Source organism: Nycticebus coucang, chromosome 18 (assembly GCF_027406575.1).
Source record: "Nycticebus coucang isolate mNycCou1 chromosome 18, mNycCou1.pri, whole genome shotgun sequence".
NCBI lineage: Eukaryota > Metazoa > Chordata > Mammalia > Primates > Lorisidae > Nycticebus > Nycticebus coucang.
This window is the reverse complement of record NC_069797.1, coordinates 58830568-58856148: the sequence shown is the minus strand read 5'-3', so window position 1 is coordinate 58856148 and position 25581 is coordinate 58830568. Positions and strand designations below refer to the sequence as shown.

Sequence of the window (25581 nt, the reverse complement as noted above, 5' to 3'; positions counted from 1 at the left end):
TAAAAAAAAAAATAAAAAAAAGAATAGGGGGCGGCGCCTGTGGCTCAGTCGGTAGGGCGCCAGCCCCATATACCGAGGGTGATGGGTTCAAACCCGGCCCCGGCCAAACTGCAACCAAAAAATAGCCGGGCGTTGTGGTGGGCGCCTGTAGTCCCAGCTACTCGGGAGGCTGAGGCAAGAGAATCGCTGAAGCCCAGGAGTTGGAGGTTGCTGTGAGCTGTGTGAGGCCACGGCACTCTACCGAGGGCCATAAAGTGAGACTCTGTCTCTACAAAAAAAAAAAAAAAAAAAGAATAAAAAAAAGAATAGGGCGGCGCCTGTGGCTCAAAGGGATAGGGCGCCAGTCCCATATGCTGGAGGTGGTGGGTTCAAACCCAGCCTCGGCCAAAAACCACAAAAAAAAAAAAAAAAAAGAAAAAGAATAACCTCTAGGATGGAGGTATAATTACTCCCACTTTGTAAGTGAGGAAACTCATCAGAAAGGTAGAGCAACAAAACCACATTTGCACAATCAGTAAATAATGCTGTTGGAATTTCACAGGACTCACCCACCCAAGCTTCTAACCACAATTTGCTCCTTTCACAACAAAAGACTCTTGAATGATAACAAGCTTTATTTTATTCTTGTAGAGACAGAGTCTCTCTTCATCGCCTTGGGTAGAGTACCATGGTGTCACAGCTCACAGCAACCTCCAACTCCTGGACGTAGGTGATTCTCCTGCCTCAGCCTTCCAGGTAGCTGGGACTACAGGCGCCTGCCACAACACCTGGCTATTTTTTGTTGCAGTTTGGCCGGGGCCAGGTTTGAACCCGCCGCCCTTGGTATATGGGGCCAGTGCCCTACCCACTGAGCCACAGATGTCACCCAACAAGCTTTATTTCAAAATGCAAATACCCAAGTGGTTATAATCAGTAACCAGGAAGTTCCCTGAAGCCCAAGGTAAATTCAAGTTCAGACTGTAAGAGGTAGACAGGAATGTAGAGCAGAATCCTAGCGCTGGAAGGAAGTCTGAGGTCAGAGGTGGGATTGAGAGAGGCAGCTATGTATAGGGCAGGAAGGAGAGGCTCAGAAAGGGAGATGAAAGGTGGAGGACACAATCTTGGCAGAATCACTCTGAAATATTCCTCCTCTGGCACGAGGACTGGCTCACAGAGTTGGAGTCTTTCCCCCAAATACAGCCTAAGCCCCCTTTCCCACCGTAAGGGAGATGGTCTGATTTCTGTTCCTTCCGGGGTAGTAGGAGAAAGAGGAAGAAATGCCAAAAGGAACCCACTTCCTCTTTTGTCCATTTAATTATTGGGATAGTTGAAGTGCCTTCCTCTTATTATCATTTCAGACTTAATTTGTTAAATCTGCTTTGGAGATAAATGTCCGGTGACAAGCCTCAATTTCATCTTTTGCATCTAGAAACCCTCCTATACCTAGTGTTGCAGATGGCACCCCTGCGTGCAGGAAGGACAAGGAACTGGGACTTTTTTTTGTTTGTTTGTTTGTTTGTTTGTTTTTTGGAACTGGGACTTTTTTACAAACGAGGAAGAAGCCAGCCAGGTATGGTGGCTCACCCATGTAATCCTAGCACACTGGACCACTGAGGCAGGTGGATTGCTTGAGTTCAGGAGTTCAAGAGCAGCCTGAGCCAAGAGCATGATGCTGTCTCTACTAAAAATAGAAAAAGCTAGCCAGGTGTACCGGTGGGCGCCTGTATTCCTAGCTACTTGGGAGTCTGAGGCAAGGGGACATTTGAGCCCAGGAGTTTCAGGTTGCTGTGAGCTATGATGACATGACAGCAGGGCACTCTACCAAAGGCAACAGAGTGAGACTCTGTCCTAAACAAACAAACAAACAAACATTACAAACAAAAAAAGAAACAACAACAAAAACAAACAAACCCCCACCCCCACCCCCAAAAAGCAACACCCTTAAGCAGACCTGGGACTTTCCTACCAGCAGGAGCTGGTGAGACCAGGCAACTTCTTTGTTTTGTTTTGTTTTGTTTTCTGAGACAGAGCTACAAGCTGTTGCCCTGGGTAGAGTGCTGTGGCATCACACCTCACAGCAACCTACAACTCCTGAGCTCAAGCGATTATCTTGCCTCCACCTCCCAAGTAACTGGGACTACAGGCACCTGCCACAACGCCTGGCTATTTTTTTAGTTGCAGCCATCTTTTTTGGTTGGCAGACCCGGGCTGGATTCCAACCCGCCAGCTCAGGTGTATGTGGCCGGTGCCTTAGCTGCTTGAGCCACAGGCACCAAGCCATGAGACCGGACAACTTCTAAGCATTCTCTGGGATCTTCCAACAAGCTTTACGGGGAAGGCTTGGAGACACTGAGTAACCTGCCCAAGTCCTCCCAGTTATAGGTGTGAGGGTCTACCAGTTCCCCCTGATTTCTTTCAGTGTCCTGAAAAACCCATAGTGTCTTGACCACTTTATAACCCAGCCACCTGCAGATTTTTCCCAGAAGGCTTGAGCCCAAACTGAGGCCTTGATCATTCCTGGGCACTGATAAAGGCATCAAGGAAGTTTATTGGGAAAAAACTATCCCTGGCCTTCAGCCAAATTCCTTTTTTTTTTTTTTTTGGAAACAGAGTCTCAAGCTGTTGCCCTAGGTAGAGTGCTGTGGCATCATAGCTCACAGCAACCTCCCACTTGGGCTCAAGAGATCCTCTTGCCTCAGTTTTTCTATTTTTAGTAGAGACCAGCTCTCACTTTTTCTCAGGCTGGTCTCAAACTCATGAGCTCAAGCAATCTGTCCACCTCAGCCTCACAGAGTACTAGGATTACAGGCGTGAGCCATCATACCTGGCCTTAAATTTTTTTCTTTTTGAGACAGAGTCTCACTAGGTAGCTCACAGCAACCTCAAATTCATGGGCTTAAACGATTCTCTTGCCTCAGCCTCCCAAGTAGCTGGGACTACAGGTGCCCACCACAACGCCTGGCTATTTGTTTGCTACAGTTGCCATTGTTGGTTAGCTGGTCCGGGGCAGGTTCGAACCGGCCAGCCTGGGTGTATGTGGCCAGCGCCCTACCCACTGAGTGATAGGCGCTGCCCTGGCCTTAAATTTTTTTTTTTGAGACAGTGTCTTACTTTGTCACCCTTGACAGAGTGCCTTGGTGTCACAGCTTATGGCAACCTCAAACTCCTGAGCTCAAGTAATGCTCTTGCCTCAGCCTCCCAAGTAGCTGGGACTACAGGTGCATGCCACAACACCCGGCTATGTTTTTACAGATGGGGTCTCACTCTTGCTCAGGCTGGTCTGGAATTCCTAAGGTCAGACAATCTACTCTCCTCTGCCTCCCAGAGTGCTAGGATTACAGGGGGAGCCACTCCTTCCAGCTCCTTAAATCTTCATGTAAACTCCATACTCTGGGCTCATGCCTGTAGTCCCAACGCTGTGGGAGGCCAAGGCTGGTGGATTTTCTGAGCTAGGAGGGTCGAGACCAGTATGAGCAGGAGTGAGCCAGAGTGAAAATCTGTCTCTACCAAAAAAAAAAAAAAAAAAAAAAGCTGGGCGTTGTGGTGGCGCCTGTAATCCCAGCTACTTGGGACGCAAATGGCAAGAGAATTACTAAGGGAAGATGGAAAACAAAACAAAACAAAACAAAACTTCAAACTAAGAAGAAAATTAGCTGAAATTGAAAGAAAAAAAAAAACAAAACTCCATACTCTGACCTATGGACATACTTCAGTAGAACATTCCATTTCCTCTAGTTCTACATCTTAAGGATTGCTGCAGCCTACCCCATATGTGTAATTCTCCTAACAAACACTAGTTTTTCTTTGGAATCCCATTTTGCAATGGGGTGGAGTGGGAACTCCTCTGCTGCCACTTTTGGGGCAACTCCCGCTGAGCGTTCAGCAGTATGAAATAAGGTGACCCAGCCAGGATAGAACCCAAGTCTAATTGACTCTAGAGCCCAAGCTGACTCCACTACACTGGCAACTAGAATTGACAAGCTCTCCAAGTTCCCTCATTCAAGGGCTGCCACCTACCCCAATACCCACCATGCTGGAGACAGTATTTGGGGCTGGGTTTGGAGCCCTTGTTTTTTTTTTTGAGACAGAGTCTCACTTTGTTGCCCTTAGTAGAGTGCCATGGCGTCCTAGCTCACAGCAACCTCCAGCTCTTGGGCTTAGGCGATTCTCTTGCCTTAGCCTCCCCAGTAGCTGGGACTACAGGTGCCTGCCACAATGCCCGGCTATTTTTTTGCTGCAGTTTGGTCAGGGACAGGTTTGAACCCTCCACCCTTGGTATATGGCGCCACCCTGGAGCCCCCTTTTCACCTACCCTTTTCTAGCCCCTAATCCTGAAGCTGTACTCAGGCTTATTGCTTCCAGAAAGCAGTATGAAAACTGCTTTCAGTGGATAAAGGTATGTATACCTAGGAGATAGATCAATAGCCTATGTGGGATGCTTTAAGTGCACAGTCTCCACCCCCAAAAGCCTCTTGGGCTTCAGGGAATGATCTTCACCTTGTCATTCCATTTGCTGGGGATACAGTCCCTAGAAGAGTCAGGTAGGATAATAAATAATTCCAATTTGTAGCTAAACAATTTTATATTTATCTTTTTTTTTTTCTTTTTTTTGTAGAGACAGAGTCTCACTGTACCACCCTCGGGTAGAGTGCCGTGGCGTCACACGGCTCACAGCAACCTCTAACTCTTGGGCTTACGCAATTCTCTTGCCTCAGCCTCCCGAGCAGCTGGGACCACAGGCGCCCGCCACAACGCCCGGCTATTTTTTGTTGCAGTTTGGCCGGGGCTGGGTCTGAACCCGCCACCCTCGGCATATGGGGCCGGCGCCCTACTCACTGAGCCACAGGTGCCGCCCAATTTTATATTTATCTTTTATATTTCCCATCTATTAATCCATTTTTGTCCTCATACCAGTCCTGGGAGAAAGGTAACAAGTAATACTGTTATCCTGTAAGCAAGGAAACTGAGGCCCAGACAGGTTAGGTAGTGTCTCCAGGGTCATGAGAAGAGGACACCAGGCTTGAGCCCAGCATTAGAAACCCTTATGACTAGCATGTTTGCTAAAGCCACTATGCCTTATGGAGGTTCAGATTAGTTGGATTTTGTATTTTCTTTCACTTGGACTCAACACAGATATTCATGGGGGTGGGAAATGGAAAGAGAAAGGATGGAGTAAAGGATAGGTAATACTAGAGAACTGGGAGAGGGGGGAGTATACAGTAAGGGCCCTGATGATGAGCCTGGAAGCCTCCCAGAAAGAAGGGGGCAAAGAAGCCAGAGAAAAGTGAATAGACTTTATTGTGGAATTGTCTGAGACTCAAAACTAAGGTGGGAAAATGTTTTCTAATTGTTCAGGACCCTGGAGAGAAAGATACTCTACAGATATCCCCTGGGAGCCTTGAGAAGAACATCTCCCTCCCCCAACAAGGCAGGGCGGGGAAGGGGTGCTGCCCAGTTGCCCTGGTAGTGGCTACATTGTGAGGTGGTTCTGGTTACAGGTAGTGGAGTTGGGGTGGGAGGAAACAGAAGTGGTGGGGGCAGTGGAGCTGTGTCCTGGATTCTGCCTGTCCCCACCCCCACCTGGGGCCTTCCACTATCCCACCATCATGGGTAGTGCCTACCACTGGGAGGCCCGGCGCCGGCAGATGGCATTGGACAAGAGGAGGCGGCTGATAGCCCAGCAGAAACAACAGCAGGTGCATAAGAAGGGCAGGGTTCATCTAGGTCCTTCCTGGGGCAGGAAAGAAATGGGGAAGAAAGACATACCCCTAGGAAGCTACCTGGTGAATGTTGTTTGCTGTGAGATAGGAAGAAAGCAAGTTCTCTTGAATCAATTGTATGTGCATGTGGAGGTGGGGACACTACCATCCTAGTTGATTGTTACACTAGCCTGGGGAGGACAGGGTACTAGGCCTGGAGGCTTTAAAGCTGTTCTGTCCAATAGGGTAGCCAGCAGCCTGTGTGCTATAGAGCCTTTGGAATGTGGCTAGTGAGACTGAGGAACAAAATTTTCAATTTTATTTTATTTATTTTTTTGAGACAGTCTCACTATGTCGCCCTCAGTAGAGTGATTTGGTGTCACAGCTCACAGCAACCTCAAACTCTTGGTACTGTACAACTTTTTTTTTTTTGTAGAGACAGAGTCTCACTTTATTACCCTCGGTAGAGTGCCGTGGCCTCACACAGCTCACAGCAACCTCCAACTCCTGGGCTTAGGCGATTCTCTTGTTTCAGCCTCCCGAGTAGCTGGGATTATAGGGGCCTACCACAAAGCCCTGCTATTTTTTTTGTTGCAGTTTGGCTGGGGCTGGGTTTGAACTCACCACCCTCGGTATATGGGGCCAGCGCCCTACTCAGTGAGCCACAAGTGCTGCCTAGCCTCAAACTCTTGGGCTCAAGTGATTCTCTTACCTCAGCCTCCGGAGTAGCTGGGACTACAGATGCCTACCACAATGCCTGGCTATTTTTTGGTTGCAGTTGTCATTGTTGTTTGGCTGGCCCGGGCTGGGCTTGAGAACCCGCCACCTTCCGAGTATGTGGCTGGTGCCCTACCCACTGAGCTACGGGCGCTGACCTATAAATTCTCAATTTTATATAAATTTAATTTAGATACAAATTTTGGGTGGTGCCTGAAGCTCAGTGAGAAGGGTGCCGGCCCCATATACGGAGGGTGGCGGGTTCAAACCCAGCCCGGACCAAACTGCAACAAAAAAATAGCTGGGCGTTGTGGCAGGTGCCTGTAGTCCCAGCTATTCTTTTTTTTTTTTTTTGGCCGGGGCTAGGTTTGAACCCGCCGCCTCCGGCATATGGGACCGGCGCCCTACTCCTTGAGCCACAGGCGCCGCCCAGTCCCAGCTATTTGGGAGGCTGAGGCAGGAGAATCGCCTAAGCCCAGGAGTTGGAGGTTGCTGTGAGCTGTGTGACAATAAAGTAAAGAGGGCAATAAAGTGAAACTCTATGTCTACAAAAAAAAAAAAAAAAAATTTAGATACAAATTTTAAAAATACCCTATTTACATACTGGAAACATTTTTATTTATTTTTTATTTTTAATTTCAGTTTGCTTGTTCATTCTTCTTTGTTTGAAGTACTCCTTTTTTGTTGATTTTCTTCTTCCTCTGGCGGTGCTGGCTGTTTTTGATGTTGTTAGTAGAGACGGGGTCTTACTCTGGCTCACTGCTGCTCATACTGGTCTTGAACCTCTGAGCTCAGACAATCCACCTGCCTGGGTCTCCCACAGCACTGGGACTACAGGCGTGAGCCACCACGCCCGGCCCATACTGGAAAAATTTTAAGCATGTTCGGGACAACTTGGGTATGTGAATCTACCTTTTCAACTGCAAATTAAATAAATTCTAAATATAGATCAGCTTTTTTTCCTTTTGTCTCACTCTGTCACCCCAGCTAGAATGCCAAGGCACCGTCATAGCTCACAGCAACCTCAAAATCTTGGACTCAAGTTATCCTCTTGTCTCAGCCTCCCAAGTAGCTGGGTAGCTCAACACCATGCCCAAGTAATTTTTTCTATTTTTAGTAGAGATGGGGGTATCACTGTTGCTCAAGCTGGTCTTGATCTCCTGAGCTCAAGTGATGCTCCCTCCTCAACCTCCCAGAGTGCTAGGATTACAGGAGTGAGCCACTGTGCTCAGCCTCATAGATCAGATTTTTTTTTTTTTTATGTAGAGACAGAGTCTCACTTTACTGCCCTTGGTAGCGTGCCGTGGCATCACATGGCTCACAGCAACCTCCAGCTCTTGGGCTTACGTGATTCTCTTGCCTCAGCTTCCCGAGCAGCTGGGACTACAGGCGCCCACCACAACGCCTGGCTAAGATCAGATATTTTTGATGAAAACTTAGTATCCAAACTAAGATGTGTTGTTATGTGTAAAATGCATGGTAAGTTTTCAAGACTTAGTATGAAAACAAAGAATATAAAATGTCTCATTCATAGTCTCCTTGATCACTTGTTTTGGATGTATGGGTTAAATAAAATATATTCAAATTAGTTTTATCTGTTTCTTTTTTACATAGCTATTAGACAATTTAAAATTACACATGTAGCATGCATTATATTTTTATTGGACAGTGCTATTTCAAAGCATTTGCGAGGTTATTCTTTATCTTCCCTCACTGAAAACTTTCAGTGGACAGTTCTGAAGCTAGGAGGTAGGTGCTCAGAGACAGTGCTACTTCCCAGGGAATGACTGTGCAAGAGGTACTGTCACCCAGAAATAGTTCTTGGGTGTTGTGGCGGGCAAGGGGAGACAAGGTAGGCCCCAGCTTCAGCCTCCAACTCTAGGGAACAGAAAGCCCCACATCCACTCCATCTACACCTCTATTTCTTTGCCTTGCTCCCAGAAGTCTCTCCGGCAAATGGGTGACTGACAGGGTGGGAAGAGAGGACGATGCCATCTGCTGGGGGCTTTTTGCTAGGTACTGAAAAAATTCTAGGAGGAGTAAGGCAAATCGAAGAACAAAATCTTATCTCAGGAATCAAAGGAGCCACAACCACCCCAAGCAAAATCACAGCTACCATCAAAGCAGCAGCGGCCGCAGGCACCACAGCCTCCACAGTCATCACAGTCTCCACAGCCACCATCACAGCCTCAGGAACCACAACAACCATCACGGGCACAGCCACAGGCACCGCCACCACTGCCACAGACACCACCTCAGGCGATGCAACAAAGTGCTCAGTGCACTTCCACGTGCAATCTTCAGGATTCCCAAATGCCAGGTCTTCTGCTTGGTCTGGTGGGGGCCTGTTAGGCTGGAGGGCAACCCTCTACTGTAGAAACAGCAGATTCCAAGGGGGGAAAATGTTCACAGGCTCAGATGAGGTGCCTGGCAGGGAGATGTGGTGAAACAGCCCTTTGCTCCCATCCCAGCCCTATAGTCTAGAAGTCATAGCAGCCACTCTTCTGGACTCTCCCCAGTACCTTTGGGCTTTACGGCCTTGGTAGCTCCTCTCTTTGGGTAGGTTTGTGCCAACTTAAGGCTGCAAAGAAGCTTGCTAAGTTCTCCAGAGGGTGGCTGAGAAGTTATCAGCCCTTCTTCCAGAGTAACGGTGACAGGAGGTAGGGTGGGAGGATCAGAGAGTGGAACATCATTTGTAGGATAATCAATAGATATGTTCTATATCAAGCCCTGTGAGGTCTGGAACAGGGAACCACAGCATGGCTTTCTAGTTGAGAATCTTCAGAATGGGCTCAGTCTTTGCCTTGCCCCAGGGAGAAGCTTGCCCCCACTCCCTGGCTTCCAAACAAGGAGTCCAGTGCTGCCATATTTTATCCTCAGATAACTGCCAGATGAGTAACCCGTGCTTGGCTTCATCATCAGGTCTCAGAAACACATGCCAATCCAGCACTACCAAAAATACTGGGTATTCACGACTCAAGGTGAGAGACACATAATGTGAGACACATACTTTGAGTACCTGAGGGTGTGAATGTGTGTGCGCACGTGTGTTTGTGTAGTCTAGAGAGGTTTCCTTAGCAGGACTATAAGGAAAAACTGGAATTATTTCAAACTCAATTATGAAGGGCCCATTCCTCTATTCCTTGCCCCCATTAAAAATGTCTGGGTAACAAGAGCTTGAGGTTGCTTGAGCTGTGACGCCATGGCACTCTACCAAGGGTAACATAGTGACACTGTCTCAAAAACAAACAGGGTGGCTCCTGTGGCTCAGTGAGTAGGGTGCCGGCCCCATATACCGAAGGTGCCAGGTTCAAACCTGGCCCCAGCCAAATTGCAACAAAAAAATAGCCAGGCATTGTGGCGAGCACCCATAGTCCCAGCTATTTGAGAGGCTGAGACAAGAGAATCGTCTAAGCCCAAGAGCTGGAGGTTGCTGTGAGCTGTGATGCCACAACACTCTACCGAGGGTGACAAGGTGAGACTCTCTTCCAAAAAAAAAAAAAAAAACTGCCTGGATATGGGTGGCGCCTATGGCTCAGTGAGTAGGGTGCTGGCCCCATATACCGGGGTTAGTGGGTTCAAACCTGGCCCTGGCCAAACTGCAACAAGAAAGTAGCGAGGCATTGTGAAGGGTGCTTATAGTCCCAGCTACTTGGGAGGCTGAGGCAAGAGAATCACCTAAGCCCAAGAGCTGGAGGTTGCTGTGACACCATGGCACTCTACTGAGGGTGACAAAGTGAGACTCTGTCTCTAAAAGAAAAACAAACAAAAAAACCAAAAAAAAACTGTCTGAATAAATTGGGCATGGTGAGGAACAGTTGTAGTTGCAGAAGAATGCTCGAGCCCAGGAGTTTGAGTCCAACTTGGGCAACATAATGAGACCCCCATCTCTCTCTTTTTTTTTTTTTATTGTTAAATCATAGCTGTGTACATTAGTGCAATCAAGGGGTACAATGTGCTGGTTTCATATACAATCTGAAATATTCTCATCAAACTCTTCAACGTAGCCTTCATGGCATTTTCTTAGTTATTGTGTGTAGACATTTATATTCTGCCTTTAGTAAGTTTCGCCTGTACCCATTCTAAGATGCACCGTAGGTGTGGCCCCACCCATTACCCTCCCCCCTCCCTTCCCCTTCCTTGGCCCTTTCCTCATAGTCCTGTGCTATAGTTGGGTTATAGCCTTCATGTGAAAGCTATAATTTAGCTTCATAGTAGGGCCGAGTACATTGGATACTTTTTCTTCCATTCCTGAGATACTTTGGAGACCCCCATCTCTTAAAAAAAAAAAAAAGGCTGGCTGTGGTGGCTCATGCCTATAATCCTAGCACTCTGGGAAGCCAAGGCGGTTGGATTGCCTGAGCTCACAGGTTCGAGACCAGCCTGAGCAAGAACAAGACCTCATCTCTAAAAAAATAGCTAGGCGTTGTGGCAGGCACCGTAGTCCCAGCTACTCCAGGGGCTGAGACAAGAGGATTGCTTGAACCCAGGAGTTTGAGGTTGCTGTGAACTGTGACGCCATGGGACTCTGTCCAGGGCAACAAAGTGAGACTGTCTCGAAAAAAAAAAAGCAGGCTCCACACCTGCGGCTCAAGTGGCTAAGGTGCCAACTACATACATGTGAGCTGGCAGGTTCGAATCTAGCCCAGGCCCGCCAAACAACAATGACAGCTGCAACCAAAAAATAGCTGGGCACTGGGCCGCGCCTGTGGCTCAGTGAGTAGGGCGCCGGCCCCATATGCCGAGGGTGGTGGGTTCGGACCCAGCCCCAGCCAAACTGCAACAGAAAAATAGCTGGGCGTTGTGGCGTGCGCCTGTAGTCCCAGCTGTTCGGGAGGCTGAGGCAAGAGAATCGTGTAAGCCCAGGAGTTGGAGGTTGCTGTGAGCCGTGTGACGCCACGGCACTCTACCCGAGGGTGGTACAGTGAGACTCTGTCTCTACAAAAAAAAAAAAAAAAAAAGAAAAGAAAAAAAATAGCTGGGCGTTATGGCACGCGCCTGTAGTCCCAGCTACTTGGGAGGCAGAGGCAGAAGAATCGCTTGAGCCCAGGAGTTGAAGTTGCTGTGAGCTGTAGAAACAGTCTCACTTTATTGCCCCAGGTAGAGTGCCCTGGCATCACACAGCTCACAGCAACCTCCAATTCCTGGGCTTAGGCGATTCTCTTGCCTCAGCCTCCCGAGTAGCTGGGACTATAGGCACCCGCCACATGCCCAGCTATTTTTTTGTTGCAATTTGGCCGAGGCCAGGTTTGAACCCGCCACCCTTGGTATTTGGGGCCAGCGCCCTACCCACTGAGCCACAGGCAACGCCCAGGATGCTAATTCGTTTTTCTTGAGATAGTCTCACTTTGTTGCCCTTGGTGTCATAGTACCCTGTGGTGTCATAGTACACAGTACCCTGTGGTGTCATAGTACACAACAACCTCAAACTTTTGGTCTCAAGCAATTCTCTTGCCTCAGCCTCCTGGGTAGCTGGGACTACAGGTGCCTGTTACAACGCCCAGCAATTTAAAAAAATTTTTTTTTTAGTTTGTTATTATTATTATTATTATTATTGTTTTATTTGCAGTTTTTGGCTGGGGCTGGGTTTGAACCCGCCACCTCCAGCATATGGGGCCTGCACCCTACTCCTTTGAGCCACAGGTGCCACCCAATGCTCAGCTATTTTTAGAGACAGGGTCTCGCTCTAGCTCAGGCTGGTCTCAAATTCCTGAGCTCAGGCAATCTACTCGCCTCAGCCTCCCAGAGTGCTGGGATTACAGGTGTGAGCCCCTGTGCAGGCTTTTTTTTTTTTCTGTCACACTGGTAGAGTGGGCTCAAGCAATCCTCTTGCCTCAGCTTCCCAATGCCTGGCCAGTTTTTTCTATTTTTATTTATATTTATTTATTTTAAGAGACAGTATGAGTAAGAGTCTCAGTATGTCACTTTATTGCCCTTGGTAGAATGCAGTGATGTTACAGCTCACAGCAACCTCTAACTCCTGGGCTTAAGCCATTATCTTGCCTCAGCCTCCCGAGTAGCTGGGACTACAGGCACCTGCCACACGCTCAGCAGTTTGGCTGGGGCCAGGCTAGAACCCACCACCCTTGGTATATGGGGCTGGCGCTCTAGTTTTTTCTGTTTTTAGTAGACACGGGATCTTGCTCTTGCTCAAGTTGGTCTCAAACTCCAGAGCTCTGGCAGCACCTGGCTCAAAGGAGTAGGGTGCCGGCTCCATATACTGGAGGTGGTGGGTTCAAACCCAGCCCTGGCCAAAAACTAAAAAAAAAAAAAAAACCCCGAAATTAAATTCCTAAGCTCAGAGAATCTACCTGCTTCAGCCTCCTAAAGTGCTAGGATTACAGGCGTGAGCCACTGCTCCCAGATGTCTTTTTTTCTTTTGGAGATGGAGTCTCAGTATGTCACCCTCGGTAGAGTGCTGTCGCATCACAGCTTACAGCAACCTCCAACTCGGGCTTAAGTGATTCTCTTGCCTCAGCCTCCCAAGTAGCTGGGACTACAGGCGCCCACCACAATGCTTAGCTATTTGTTGTTGTTGTCGTCATTGTTGTTTAGCAGGCCCGGGCTGGGTTTGAACCCTCCAGCCCCAGTGTATGTGGCTGGCATCCTAACTGCTGAGCTACAGGCGCTGAGCCCCAGATGTAATTCTTTTATTTATTTATTTTTTTGCAGTTTTGGGCCAGGGCCGGGCTTGAACCTGTGTATGGGGCCACCCAACAGCTGCAATTCTTTTTTTTTTTTTCTTTTTTGCAGTTTTGGCCAGGGCTGGGTTTGAACCTGCCACCTCCGGCATATGGGGCCAGTGCCCTACTCCTTTGAGCCACAGGCACCGCCCATGTAATTCTTAATGAAATGTTACAAATTTTGGAAAGGTTACTCTGACACAGGAAAGGATGATAAAACTTGATGCTAGCACTTTTAGGATGAGGACTGGGCTACGTTTTACTCCGATTCCTCTGACCTCAATGGGCTTACTGCTGTTGTATTCTGAAACCAGCAGGCCCAGAGCTAACTAATTTGGTTCCTCCCTTCCTGTCTCTTTCTCCTCTTAGTCTACCAATTACATACAGCAATGGTGATCCAGAGATCAAACCAAGACCCCATCTGCCATCATCAAAAAGCAAATGAGCAACCACACCTTCTTACCAAGCAGCAACATCGCTAGTCCAAAAGCCATCTGTTCTAGAAGATGTGGCTAGCTAGGGATAAAATGTGATTTTTTCCTGGAAAGAATCTAGAGACTAGTTCCCTTCTCTGGATGAAGGGAAGTGGGTAGGAGGACCCATGAGGGGAATAGAGAGGGTGGGATAAACAGAGTGAAAGGCTATTCCATGCTGTTCCAGGCAAAGCTCCTGGGAGAACTTGGCCTTGGGGCATCCTCCCAAGCCCACAACTCCTACTACTATTACTACCTGCCTTTATTCAGCAAGATGGGTGGGGGGAAAAGCAATGATGGGTCTTTTGGGGGCTTCAAGTTTATGACTGTCACTGGAGCCATCACCCCTTCCCCCAAGCCCAGTGCAATGCCTCAGCTATTTTTTTTCTTTTTTTTTTTTTAGAGACAAGAGTCTCACTTTGTTGCTCTTGGTAGAGTGCTGTGGCGTCACAGCTCACAGCAACCTCCAGCTCTTGGGTTTAAGCGATTCTCTTGCCTCAACCTCCCTAATAGCTGGGACTACAGGATCCTGCCACAACACCCGGCTATTTTTTTTGTTGCAGTTTGGCCGGGGCCGGGTTTGAACCCGCCACCCTCGGTATATGGGGCTGGTGCCCTATTCACTGAACTAAAGGCACTGCCCAGGCACTCAGCTATTAAATAATGATGGGAGCAGGGAGGGAAAGTGCCCAGAGGAAAAGAGGGGCTGTAGCTGCAGGCACAGGATACCTGATCTAGGAAAGGGAGGGGGCATCTCCCTTTCTAGTTATCAGCCTTTCCATCCAGCAGAGACAACCCAGAGCCTGCAAAGGCCCCAGGCATCCCCCTCACTAGCCCAAAGTGGGAGGGCGCAGGGCGGAGAGACCCCAGGTGTCAGGCTTCAGGAGGGTAGAAGCCCTGGGAAGTCCTTTCTTACCCCATGATGAGAAAGGCTGCCTCAAGTCACCTCAAACACAACCTCAGTCTGAGGGATCACTGGGTCACTTCATTATAGTCCATGTAGCACCACCTTTGGTCAACCTGAAGGAGCCCTGTCTCAGTGTAACCCAGGGACGTTTCCTGATGGGAGCACCTGGAGAGGGCAACGAGGGGGTCAGTCTTTTAGAACAGAAAAGGAAGCTGAGAGGGGAGGATCCCTTGAGGTCAGGAATTCAAGATCCGCTTGAGCAAGAGCAAGACCTCCTCTCCGGCTTAGCACCCGTAGCACAATGGATACGGCGCTAGCCACATACACCTAGGGTTTAAACCCAGCCCGGGCCAGCTAAACAACTGCAACAAAAAAACAGCCAGGCGTTGTGGTGGGTGCCTAGTCCCAGCTACTCGGGAGGATTGCTTAAGCCCAAGAGTTTGAGGTTGCTGTGAGCTGTGGATCACACCACAGCACTCTAGTAAGAGCGACATAATGACACTCCGTCAAAAAAAAAAAGAAAGAAAGACGTCCTCTCCACTCAAAATAGAAAAATTAGTCAGGCCCTTTTGAGTCCTAGCTTCCAAGATGACAAAGAAAAGAAAGAACAATGGTTGTTCCAAAAAGGGCTATGGCTGGCTTGGCACCAGTAGCTTAGTGAGTAGGGCGCCAGCCACATACACTGAGGCTGGCAGGTTCGAGCCCAGCCCAGGCCCTGCTAAAACAACAATGACAACAACAACAAAATAGCTGGGTGTTGTGGCAGGTGCCTATACCCAGCTACTCGGGAGGCTAAGGCAAAAGAATCTCCTAAGCCCAAGAGTTGGAGGTTGCTGTGAGCTGTGACACTACAGCACTCTACCAAGGGCAACAAAGTGAGACTCTGTCTCTAAAAAAAAAAAAAAAAAATGGAGATTATACTCAAGATAAAAAAAAGAAAAAGTAACCAGAGAGCAGTGCCTGTGGTTCAGTGGGTAGGGCGCCAGCCCCATATACCGAGGGTGGTGAATTCAAACCCAGCCCGGCTGAACTGCAACAAGAACAAAAAAATAGCCGGGTGTTGTGGCCAGTGCCTGTAGTCCAGGTTACTTGGGAGGCTGAGGCAAGAGAATTGCCTAAGCCCAGGAGTTGGAGATTGCTATGAGCTGTGACACCATAGCACTCTACCAAGGGCGATAAAGTGAGACTCTGTCTCCCACAAAAAAAAAAAAAAAATGTAGCCAGGTCTGGTGGCTTAACCGTGTAGCCCAGTGGTTTCAACCTGTGGGTTCCAACCCACAGGAACCGTATTAAAGGGCCGTGGCATTATATGATGGGGACCACTGCTGTAGTCTAAGCTACCTGGGAACCTGAAGCAGAAGGATTACTTGAACCCAGGTGTTTGAGGTTGCTGTGAGCTAAACTAATGCCATGGCACTCTACCAGGGTGATAGAGTGAGATATTGTCTCCAAAAAAATAAACAAACAAATAAATAGGGCGGCGCCTATGGCTCAGTTGGTAAGGCGCCGGCCCCATATACCGAGGGTGGCGGGTTCAAACCCGGCCCCGGCCAAACTGCAACCAAAAAATAACCGGGCGTTGTGGCGGGCGCCTGTAGTCCCAGCTACTCGGGAGGCTGAGGCAAGAGAATCACTTAAGCCCAGGAGTTGGAGGTTGCTGTGAGCTGTGTGAGGCCACAGCACTCTACCGAGGGCCATAAAGTGAGACTCTGTCTCTACAAAACAAACAAACAAATAAATAAAATAAAATTGAACAAGACCTGAGAGAAGCACAATGAGAGAGAGGGAGAGGCATGAGCTAATGTGAGCAATCTCTTGGAAGCCAGAAAAGTAGCACATATTATCAGAGGGGTTCAGAGGCCTGGGGAATAGACTCTGATACCTACTTGAACACTAACAGTTTGTGGGGCCAGGTGTGGTGGATTGCTTTAGCTCAGGCAAGACCAGCCTAAGCAAGAGAGAGACTCCATCTCTAAAAATAGGTGGCTGTTGTGGCTGGCTCCTGTAGTTCCAGCTACTAGGAGGGTGAGGCAAGAAGATCATCGCTTGAGCCCAAGAGTTTGAGGTTGCTGTGATCTATGACGCCAAGGCACTCTACCAAGGGTGACAAAATAAGACACTGTCTCAAAAAAAAAAAAAAAAAGAGAGAGAAAGGGAAAAGAGAGGAACAAGGAGTTTGATCTGTAACTGACTGAACAGTTAATGGAGATAACTCACACTATCTTCAAACCAGCTCCAGCAGACTGTTTGGAATACTATTAAGTATAGTTTATTGGATGCAATATAAATTAAAGCTTTACATTTAGTGACCTACACACATAGCCCTCCCTGGCCTCCCTGGACCTCTGTGCTCTTGTCATTACCACCGTGGCCTCAGCTTGGTGACAGACCTTTATTTCCCTTGTTCTCCAGCCAGCTGAGTTCTGTCACCATTTCCTCCTCTCTACCCATTCTAATTCAATTCAACTTTCCCTGCCTACCTCTCTTTCTATCCCCACCTGTCTGAATGATAAAGACCCAGCCACCTTTAATGAACAAACAACCTTTCCTGTTCCACTAAAATACAGAAACCAGTTCCACTAGTAATCCAAGGGGAAGGTATTTTTTTTTTTTTTTTGTGGTTTTTGGCCGGGGCTGGGTTTGAACCTGCCACCTCCAGCATATGGGACCGGCGCCCTACTCCTTGAGCCACAGGCGCCGCCCTCCAAGGGGAAGGTATTATCTGGGGCTGACCTCTACCTGAGTGACAGGAAAATGAGGGATCCAGACCAGTCCCTGCTGATAGGACTTACAAAGCCCAGGAATGCACCCTGGTGCTGAGCTGGGGGTAGAACACAGCCCAGCGGTGTTGGATGGACATTGACAGCTCCATTTCCTATGGGATTTCAGAACAGAGCAGCTAGGCGCACTGTTTGACCTACCTGTGTCCAATCACATGGGCTCAGAAACCCACCTTTAATAAACACCTTTTAAAATTACTCTGCCTTTCCACTCTGTTTTTCCTGTATAGCTCTGAGGGGTAACAGTGGCTCCCGCCTCTCCTACTTTGGCTATGAAGAGAACAGTAAAACTGTTTTATAGAGAAGACAAGCTTTAGCTGGAGAACAGCTCTGTCTTCCTTACAACCAGGGATAGTCATTAACCAGGAAAGACAGGGCCAAAGGGCCTTGGCCAATATTACTGTCAGACAACAAGGGACAAGTTACCAGAGAGGAGCTGGCATCACCATCATTTTGCCACATAACCAAAGCAGATAGGCCCAGGAAAGCATCTATGGTCCCCTAAATGGCCTTGGAGACAGCAATGGGTGCTCCCAAAGTCACTTTCTCCTCACTAGTGGAAAATGTGAAAAGGATCCACGTTTTAAAAGCCAGATAAAACATACTGACAGAAGGAGAGTCAGGCCCAATAGAGCAGGAAAACCAAGATGCTTAGTACAGAAAGGCTAAGGGGCCACTCTAGGAACTCTAAGGCACCGCAACAAAATGTCAGGTCAGATTTCCCTCACAAAAGAACAAGGGTAGGATTTGATGGTTGCTCCTGAAAGAACCTGGGGAAATCAAGAAGATGGAAGCATGTATGTGCATGCACGCACGTGCCTGTGATGTTAACTTCAGCAAGCTTCCTATGCTGAGGCATGAGGGATGAGGGTATAATAAGGCAGGGCTTTTCCTTTGGCAAAGCCACTATAGTCCTTCCTTAATCAGCATGGAGTTGTGGGAGATACAGACCAGGCTCCCGCAGGTGCCTATAGTATGGGGACAGCAGGCAGGTCACGGCAGGTGAGGGACCAGTGGGTGGAACACTGACGTATTTCCCCGGCAGTCCACATATTCATAACTCTGGAAGACCAGCTGCTCTGAATGGCTCAGGTAGGAACAGGTCAAGGTGCCCCTGGAGAGGAAGCAAGCATTGTTGCCATGTCTGGGAGAAAGAGGAAATTTCTTGCCCTGTTCTGCTGTCTGGGGAGGGTTGGCTCCCTCAGACCTTCCTTTCCTTTTCCTCTGCTCCCCACTCAGCCAAGGTACCTGGGACGGCTGCCCCATCTGTGTCCTAGCAACTCCTAGACAACCTTATGGCTGTTACCCCAATAACTTATAAGCAAGATGAGACTTAGAAAAGGGGCTGTACTAGCTATTCCCAAGGGCCAACAAAAATTCATGGGGTCAGCTTGGGTGACTCTTTTCCCCCCATGAGTGGAGCTGAGGTAAGACCGAAGACAGAAGGGACATCAGAGCTCCAAGTACTACTTACTGGATGTGCAGAAGTACATGGTGGACTTTGATTTTCAGCCAGGTACAGATTTTGCTGAGAAAGAGAGAAAGAAAACACAGGATCACATTCACATTGAGCAGCCTGTCACAAGTTCAGAGGATGATAGTTGAAGGTCTCCCTTTGTCTCCCAGGCCCCTTTCCTTTTATTAGGGGCCCCCAAGATGCCACTCCCACCCTTTCACCCCCCTCCTAAGGTGAGCATAGCCACCCTGCTGCAATATCACTCTAACCCCCACTTGCTTGGCCCCTCCCTTAGCAGAAAAAGACATTAATCTTTCACAGAGATTCAGACTGAAGAGTCCAAGGTCACATACTGTAAAGATTAACCAAATTCTGGGCAGTGCCTCTGGCTCAGTGAGTAGGGTGCTGGCCCCATATACCGAGGGTGGCGGGTTCAAACCCGGCCCCAGGCAAACTGCAACAAAAAAATAACCAGGCGTTGTAGCAGGCGCCTATAGTCCCAGCTAACTCTGGAGGCTGAGGCAAGAGAATCGCCTAAGCCCAAGAGCTGGAGGTTGCTGTGAGCTGTAACGCTACAGCACTCTACTGAGGGGGACAAAGTGAAACTCTGTCTCGAAAAAAAAAAAAGATTAACCAAATTCCAGTTTGTTTTTCATTCCAATCTAGGACCAAACAGACTGAGGCTGGGGACCCAGAACCTTTGCGCACTGCCATCTTGGCCACCAGAGGGCAGACCAGATACCAGCTACAGAATTTGCTAAGAAATCAGGCTACCTGGTGGTTATTAACTGGGTTTCCAAGCCAGGAGAGAAACTAAAGGGGAGATGAGATCAAGGGGTACTCACTATGTGTTTTCATCCCATATCCTGTTGGCTACTGCATAAAATATCTGTCAACCAAATCGGCACAGGGTTAGCCCCAACTCCAGCTGCACCCTTCCCACGACATATACATCCACACACCTGTGGGCAGGGTAGAGGGGAGTTACCTGTTCACTGGTCAAAGGGCCAATGTGTAGGTGAAGGTTGTTGGAAACTTGCCCCACCACGACAGACAGGTGCAGAACCTCGATGGTTAGCTGGGTCACCATGATGGGATAGTAGTTACTATTGGAGATGTTTAAGATATTCTGGGGATGAGGACAAGGAAAGGGAGGGGTGAGAGTGGCCCATTCTCCGAAAGGAGAAGCCAAATAGTTGTAGAAACTTGGCCTTCGGACCTGACTCCCACCCTACCATGAGGGTCCTCCAATGCAAAGCATCAGTACTAGGAGCCCCTCAGAGGGGATCTTTTTCTTTTTTTTTTGAGATAGAGTCTTGGGTGGTGCCTGTGGCTCAAGGAGTAGGGCGCTGGTCCCATATGCCGGAGGTGGCGGGTTCAAACCCAGCCCCGGCCAAAAACCACAAAAAAAAAAAAAAAAAGAGAGATAGAGTCTTAAGCTGTCAAGCGATTCTCTTGCCTCAACCTCCAAGTAGCTGGGACTACAGGTGCCAGCCACAATGCCCAGCTACTTTTTGGCCAGGACTGGATTTGAACCTGCCAGCTCCAGTGTATGTGGCTGGTACCCTAGCCACCTGAGCTATAGGCGCTGAGCCTTTTGTCTTTTTTAGAGACAGAGTCTCACTTTGTCATCCTTGGTAGAGTGCTGTGATGTCACAGCTCATAGCAACCTCCAGCTCTTGGGCTAAGGCAATTCTTTTGCCTCAGCCTCCCGAGTAGCTGGGACTACAGGCGCCCACCAGAACGCCTGGCTATTTTTTTGTTGCAGTTTGGTCAGGGGAAGGTTTGAACCCATCACCCTCAGTAAATGGGGCTGGCACCCTACCCACTGAGCCACAGGCGCTGCCCCCCTCAGAGGTGATCTTAAAAGTGATGAGTCACCTTTTAGAAGTTCAAGCTGGCTCAGATCCGAGTCCATCCTACATAGCTTCTCTTCATTTAGTCCTGCCCATCCCAAGTGTCTCAGGTACTGCCACCCCTACTCTACCCTAAGAATTATTATTATTATTTTTAATATCACAGGAGGAAGACTTCAACCTATGAATTATTTATCTGGTTCCTTACTGTGTCCCAGTCCTCACAATATGCAACCCAAGGTTGCAATACTGGACAAGGCCTACAGAGAAGTATGGCCAGGAATGCAGGGTCAGAGGTCAGGGGCACCCACCCACCGTTATGTTGAGGTGGATGTCATCCTCATCAAAGGCCACTATGGAGGAGTTGAGGCCCGAAGGCTGCACGGTGATGGACCGAGGAAATAGGAAAAAGACGACAGATGAGGAGGTCATCAGGCAGATGAGCACAGCCAGGAATACAAAGAGCTTCCTGTGGGGAAGGAGGACCCGTGATAAAGGAGTGGAGGAATTTGAAGGAAACTTGGGGAGAGGGTTCATACACCTCTTCATACACAAGGCTCCCCCCTTCACGCAATCCCCCACAAATGCACGTTAAGCTCTCCAAAAGTAGCCCAGAGCGGGTGGGAGCACAGGTAGCCTGGCTTCCATCCCAGCTCTCTGTTCCCATTGACTCAATAACACTGAGCAGCTTACCTCCCTAAGCCTCAGTGTCCTTTGTCTGTAAAATGAGATACCTGTACCAACCTCAAAGGATGTATTATGGGGTAATGGATGAAAAAACAATAATTTTAGGTCCTGGAACATAGCAAAAGCTCAATGAATGCTAGCTATTATCCCTAGAAAAAATAAGTCCATTGGGCGGCGCCTGTGGCTCAAGGAGTAGGGCGCCGGTCCCATATGCCGGAGGTGGCGGGTTCAAACCTAGCCCCGGCCAAAAAACAAAAAAAAAAAAAAAGAAAAAATAAGTCCATGGTTTGAGAGTTCTGAATTTTAATCTTAATATTCAGAACAGGACCATATCCATCCATTGTTAGTGTCTTCTGAGGGGCGTGATTCTGGGGAAGAACTAATGGAAAAATTAGGGGGCATCAAAATAGGTTTATTCCACAGGGGTGATAGCTTGTGGAGCTGGAGGAGGAAGAGGGGCTTACGTGTGCCTGGGCTTCAGTCTCTGGTCCCCATAGGGTATGAGAGCCACCAGCTGCTTCTCCAGCTCTAGAGAGAGAGAGGACCAAGAAGCATCCATAACAGATAACTTCCTATGCCAGCCTTCCAGAGAACCCCCCAGGCAATTTTGGAAGCATGGTGCCCTGCCTTGCAGCTAGACTGGGAACCCTGGGGAGGTGCTGCTGAAGCTGGCAGCCCAGCTTTGACATCTCTAGCACATTGACTGTCACAGTAGGAAAAAAATTGTTTTTCCTTTGGGCCATGGTTGTATGTAACTCATGACATAATTATTGAATTTGTTTCTGAAAACTTGTCATTCCACAAGTATTTAGTTGTTTCTGGAGAGGACCTTGGGTGGTCCTGGATGATGACCTCTGAATCATAATGCTTAAGTATGTGCAACAATGTCATGTCACTGTATACTGTCCTATCGATTTCCTTTTTCTCTCTCTTTTTTTTTTTTTTTTGAGAAAGAGCCTCAAGCTGTCCCCCTGGGTAGAATGCTGTGACCTCACAGCTCACAGCAACCTCCAACTCCTGGGCTCAAGCAATTCTCCTGCCTCTACCTCCCAAGTAGCTGGGACCATAGGCGCCCGCCACAACGCCGGCTATTTTTTGGTTGCAGCCATCATTGTTGTTTGGCGGGCCCGGGCTGGATTCCAACCCACCAGCTCAGGTGTATGTGGCTGGCACCTTAGCCGCTTGAGCCACAGGTGCCTAGCCTTGATTTCCTTCAAAAAGCCACCAAACATTGAGGACAAAATGAGGGGTCAGAAGTTATGGTAAATGGAGAACAGTCCTGCATGTGTGACAGGCATGGATGGGGATACTGACTGGAGCAGATCCAGACGTGCTCATTGACAGTGAAAAAAACAATGAGCAGAGGTTTCACAGTATCATGAGGCCCTGGGTTCAAAACTAGCATGAGTTAAATACAACTCATATGGCAGTTAATGTGCTAAAATGGAAACGAGATTCTATTAACAGGTATGAAGACTATCTGAAAGTCATCAGCAAATCAGAGATCCCCAATTTCTTTGGTGATATAATTTACAATGTCCTGAACTGAATTAAAGTGTTCAGGAAGTGTTGTTTCCTGAGTGTTGCTCAGAACAGAGCGGCTAGAAACCTCTTTGCCAACAAGGGCTTGGGGAATACAACTAGAACAGAGGGTGGTACTCTGTAGGGACCCTGGGGATAGTTAGCATCTCCCTGGACAGCCCAAGATGGGAAACTATGAACTAGGAGCAGATCTGATCTGATTCAAGGTGACTGAGAGGTGCTAAGAGTTTTCCTTGGGTTCTAGGCTATTTCCAGAGCTTTGGGCAACTCACCTTGGGCAATTTCACCACTGCCTTGGCAAGTAGGACAAGTCACAAAGCTGGTACCAGCAGCTCCTTCACAAGGCACACAGGAACAAAGAGAGTTGCTGCTACCCATACTAGAGTAGCTGGCAGCCTTGCTGCCAATGGCTGGGTCACCAGACAGAATCAACTTGTTTTCATCCTTCCACTGAAAGCTCAGCTGGGAGAATATCTCACCCATCATTCATGGGGGATTTTTCACTGATGAGAAAATAACAAAGTTCAATGCTAAGCTTGTAATTTTGGTTTAAGTTCTCAAGATTGGCAAGGAATTCCACCACAATTTAAGCAAGCTGAAGCCTAAGGAAGATAGGGTATGAAAAATTGAGTAAGTTATGCATTTCAACTCCTTTCATTATCATAAAGATCAATCTGCCTAACAAAAGGAAAACAAAAGAAAAGCAGAAGTTACTGCCAGCATAGGGCACCACACTTGTAATCCTAGCAATTTGGGAGGCTGAGGTGGGAGGATCACTTGAGCTCAGGTGTTCAAGAGCAGCCTGAGTAAGAATGACACCCCATCTCTACTAAAAACTAGCCGAGCATGGTGGCATGCACCAGTAGTCCCAGCTACTTGGGAGGCTGAGGTAGGTAGGAGGATCACTTGAATCCAAGAGTTCGAAGTTGCAGTGAGCTAAGTCCACTGCATTCTAGTTAGGGTGACAGAGCAAGGCTGTCTCAAATCAACAAAACAAGGGCGGCGCCTGTGGCTCAGTGAGTAGGGCACCGGCTCAGGCTCATATATTGAGGGTGAGGGTTCAAACCCAGCCCCAGCTAAACTGCAACAAAATATAGCCGGGTGTTGTGGTGGGTGCCTGTAGTCCCAGCTACTTGGGAGGCTGAGGCAAGAGAATCGCCTAAGCCCAGGAGTTGGAGGTTACTGTGAGCTGTGGTGCCATAGCACTCTACCGAGGGCAATAAAATGAGACTGTCTCTTAAAATAAATAAATAAATACAAATGAAACAAAAAGCAGAAGCTATTTCCCTTTAAGGGACTTCCATAAGTGAATGGCAGAGCATTTATTTTTTCCTGGGGAGTTGCTGAGTTGTCATTAAATTCAAGAGAAGGAAGTTGAAAAAGGCAGAGATTCTTAGGAAGAAGAGGCAAGACTGGCCACAGGTGTGGTTAAGAAGCCTATCTCAAGAAATCCCGGGAGGGAGTGGGAGGCACTTCCTTGTTGCTGAGGGTAGGAAGGAAAAAAGCCTAAGGATGGTCAAAGTAATGTCAGGGTCTGTCCTTCACTAGGAAAAGTCAAGGCTAGGCTGGGCGCGGTAGATCACGCCAGTAATCCTAGCACTCTGGGAGGCCAAGAAGGGTGGATTGTCTGAGCTCACAGGTTCGAGACCAGCCTCAGCCAGAGCGAGACCTCATTTCTAAAAATAGCCGGGTGTTGTGGCAGACGCCTGTATCCCCAGCTGCTTGGTAGGCTGAGGCAAGAAAATCGCTTGAGGGCGGCGCCTGTGGCTCAGTGAGTAGGGCGCCGGCCCCATACGCCAAGGGTGGCGGGTTCAAACCCAGCCCCGGCCAAACTGCAATAAAAAAATAGCCGGGTGTTGTGGCGGGCGCCTGTAGTCCCAGCTGCTCGGGAGGCTGAGGCAAGAGAATCGCGTAAGCCCAAGAGTTAAGAGGTTGCTGTGAGCCGTGTGACGCCACGGCACCCTATCCGAGGGCGGTACAGTGAGACTCTGTCTCTACAAAAAAAAAGAAAAAAGAAAATCGCTTGAGCCCAAGAGTTTGAGGTTACTATGAGCTGTATGACGCCACCGCACTCTACCGAGGGTGACAAAGTAAGACTCTGCCTCAAAAAAGTAAAAGTCAAGGCTAAATCTGGGCTCTTCCCCAAACTCAAGAGTGGTGGCAGAAACGGGTGGGCAAGGTGAGCCACGCTCAGATCTTCCTGGGCTAAAAATAAAGGAAGCCTCACCTGGTTCCGGTCTGGGATCTCCGGCTCCAGTCAGCTGCAGGAGGGCGAGATTTCTGGAGAAATTGGGGAGAGGGGCCTCTTAGAGCAGGGTGAGGGCACGGTGTGGGCGTCCTCGGCAAACAGTCCTCTTCACCACAGTCTGGGGGAGTGAATGTGCCGCGTTGGAGGGTGGGGGGAACAGGGACTCTGACCTCTCCTGTCCCACTGGCCGAGTGAGACTCATTGAAGGAAGATTTTAAGTCCCACGGGGAAACCCCAAGAGGCCGTTAGTAGACATTGGCACCCGCGTGTCCCGGTGTGTTGGACGAGGCGGCGGCGTAGAAGGTACTTCAGCCTTTGCTTCCAAAAGGGAAAGCAGGGAAGGGTCCCATGAACACCTTACCCCGGAACGGTGGAAGAAAGACACCGCTGCAGAGAAGATCGAAAGTGCAGCGCAGAACCCTAGCCGCCAGCTTGAGTCGGTGCCTGGGAAGCCCCGCCCCAGCCCCGCCCCTCTCCCTCGGACGGCCGGAGACGCTCTCCGCCCTTCAAATGTCACTCTAGGGTTAGACGCTGCTTCCGCAAGGACTAGCCAA

At 48.7% G+C, this 25581-nt stretch overlaps 2 protein-coding genes across 3 annotated transcripts; one reads left to right on the top strand and one right to left on the bottom strand.

The window, feature by feature from the left end:
• Nucleotides 1–5585: 5585 nt before the first annotated feature.
• Nucleotides 5586–16136, top strand: CCDC200 (coiled-coil domain containing 200). The gene is made up of 4 exons (XM_053570769.1): nt 5586–5688; nt 8440–8715; nt 9318–9376; nt 13448–16136. Exons 1-4 carry the CDS (start codon nt 5586–5588, stop codon nt 13472–13474), a joined length of 465 nt encoding a protein of 154 aa, XP_053426744.1. The 3' UTR covers nt 13475–16136.
• Nucleotides 16137–16214: 78 nt separating this feature from the next.
• On the bottom strand, nt 16215–25478 carry TMEM106A (transmembrane protein 106A). 2 transcript variants are annotated; one of them, XM_053568929.1, is made up of 8 exons: nt 25007–25478; nt 23052–23381; nt 21702–21765; nt 20866–21019; nt 19683–19823; nt 19540–19583; nt 18713–18766; nt 16215–18352 (listed from the first exon to the last, which is right to left on the bottom strand). In XM_053568929.1, the coding sequence occupies exons 2-8, from the start codon at nt 23263–23265 to the stop codon at nt 18232–18234; spliced, it is 792 nt and encodes a 263-aa protein (XP_053424904.1). In that variant the 5' UTR covers nt 23266–23381; nt 25007–25478; the 3' UTR covers nt 16215–18231. The 2 variants fall into 2 exon arrangements, with proteins under 2 accessions (XP_053424904.1, XP_053424905.1); XM_053568930.1 differs by having other exon boundaries at nt 23052–23282.
• Between the last annotated feature and the right edge of the window lie 103 nt (nt 25479–25581).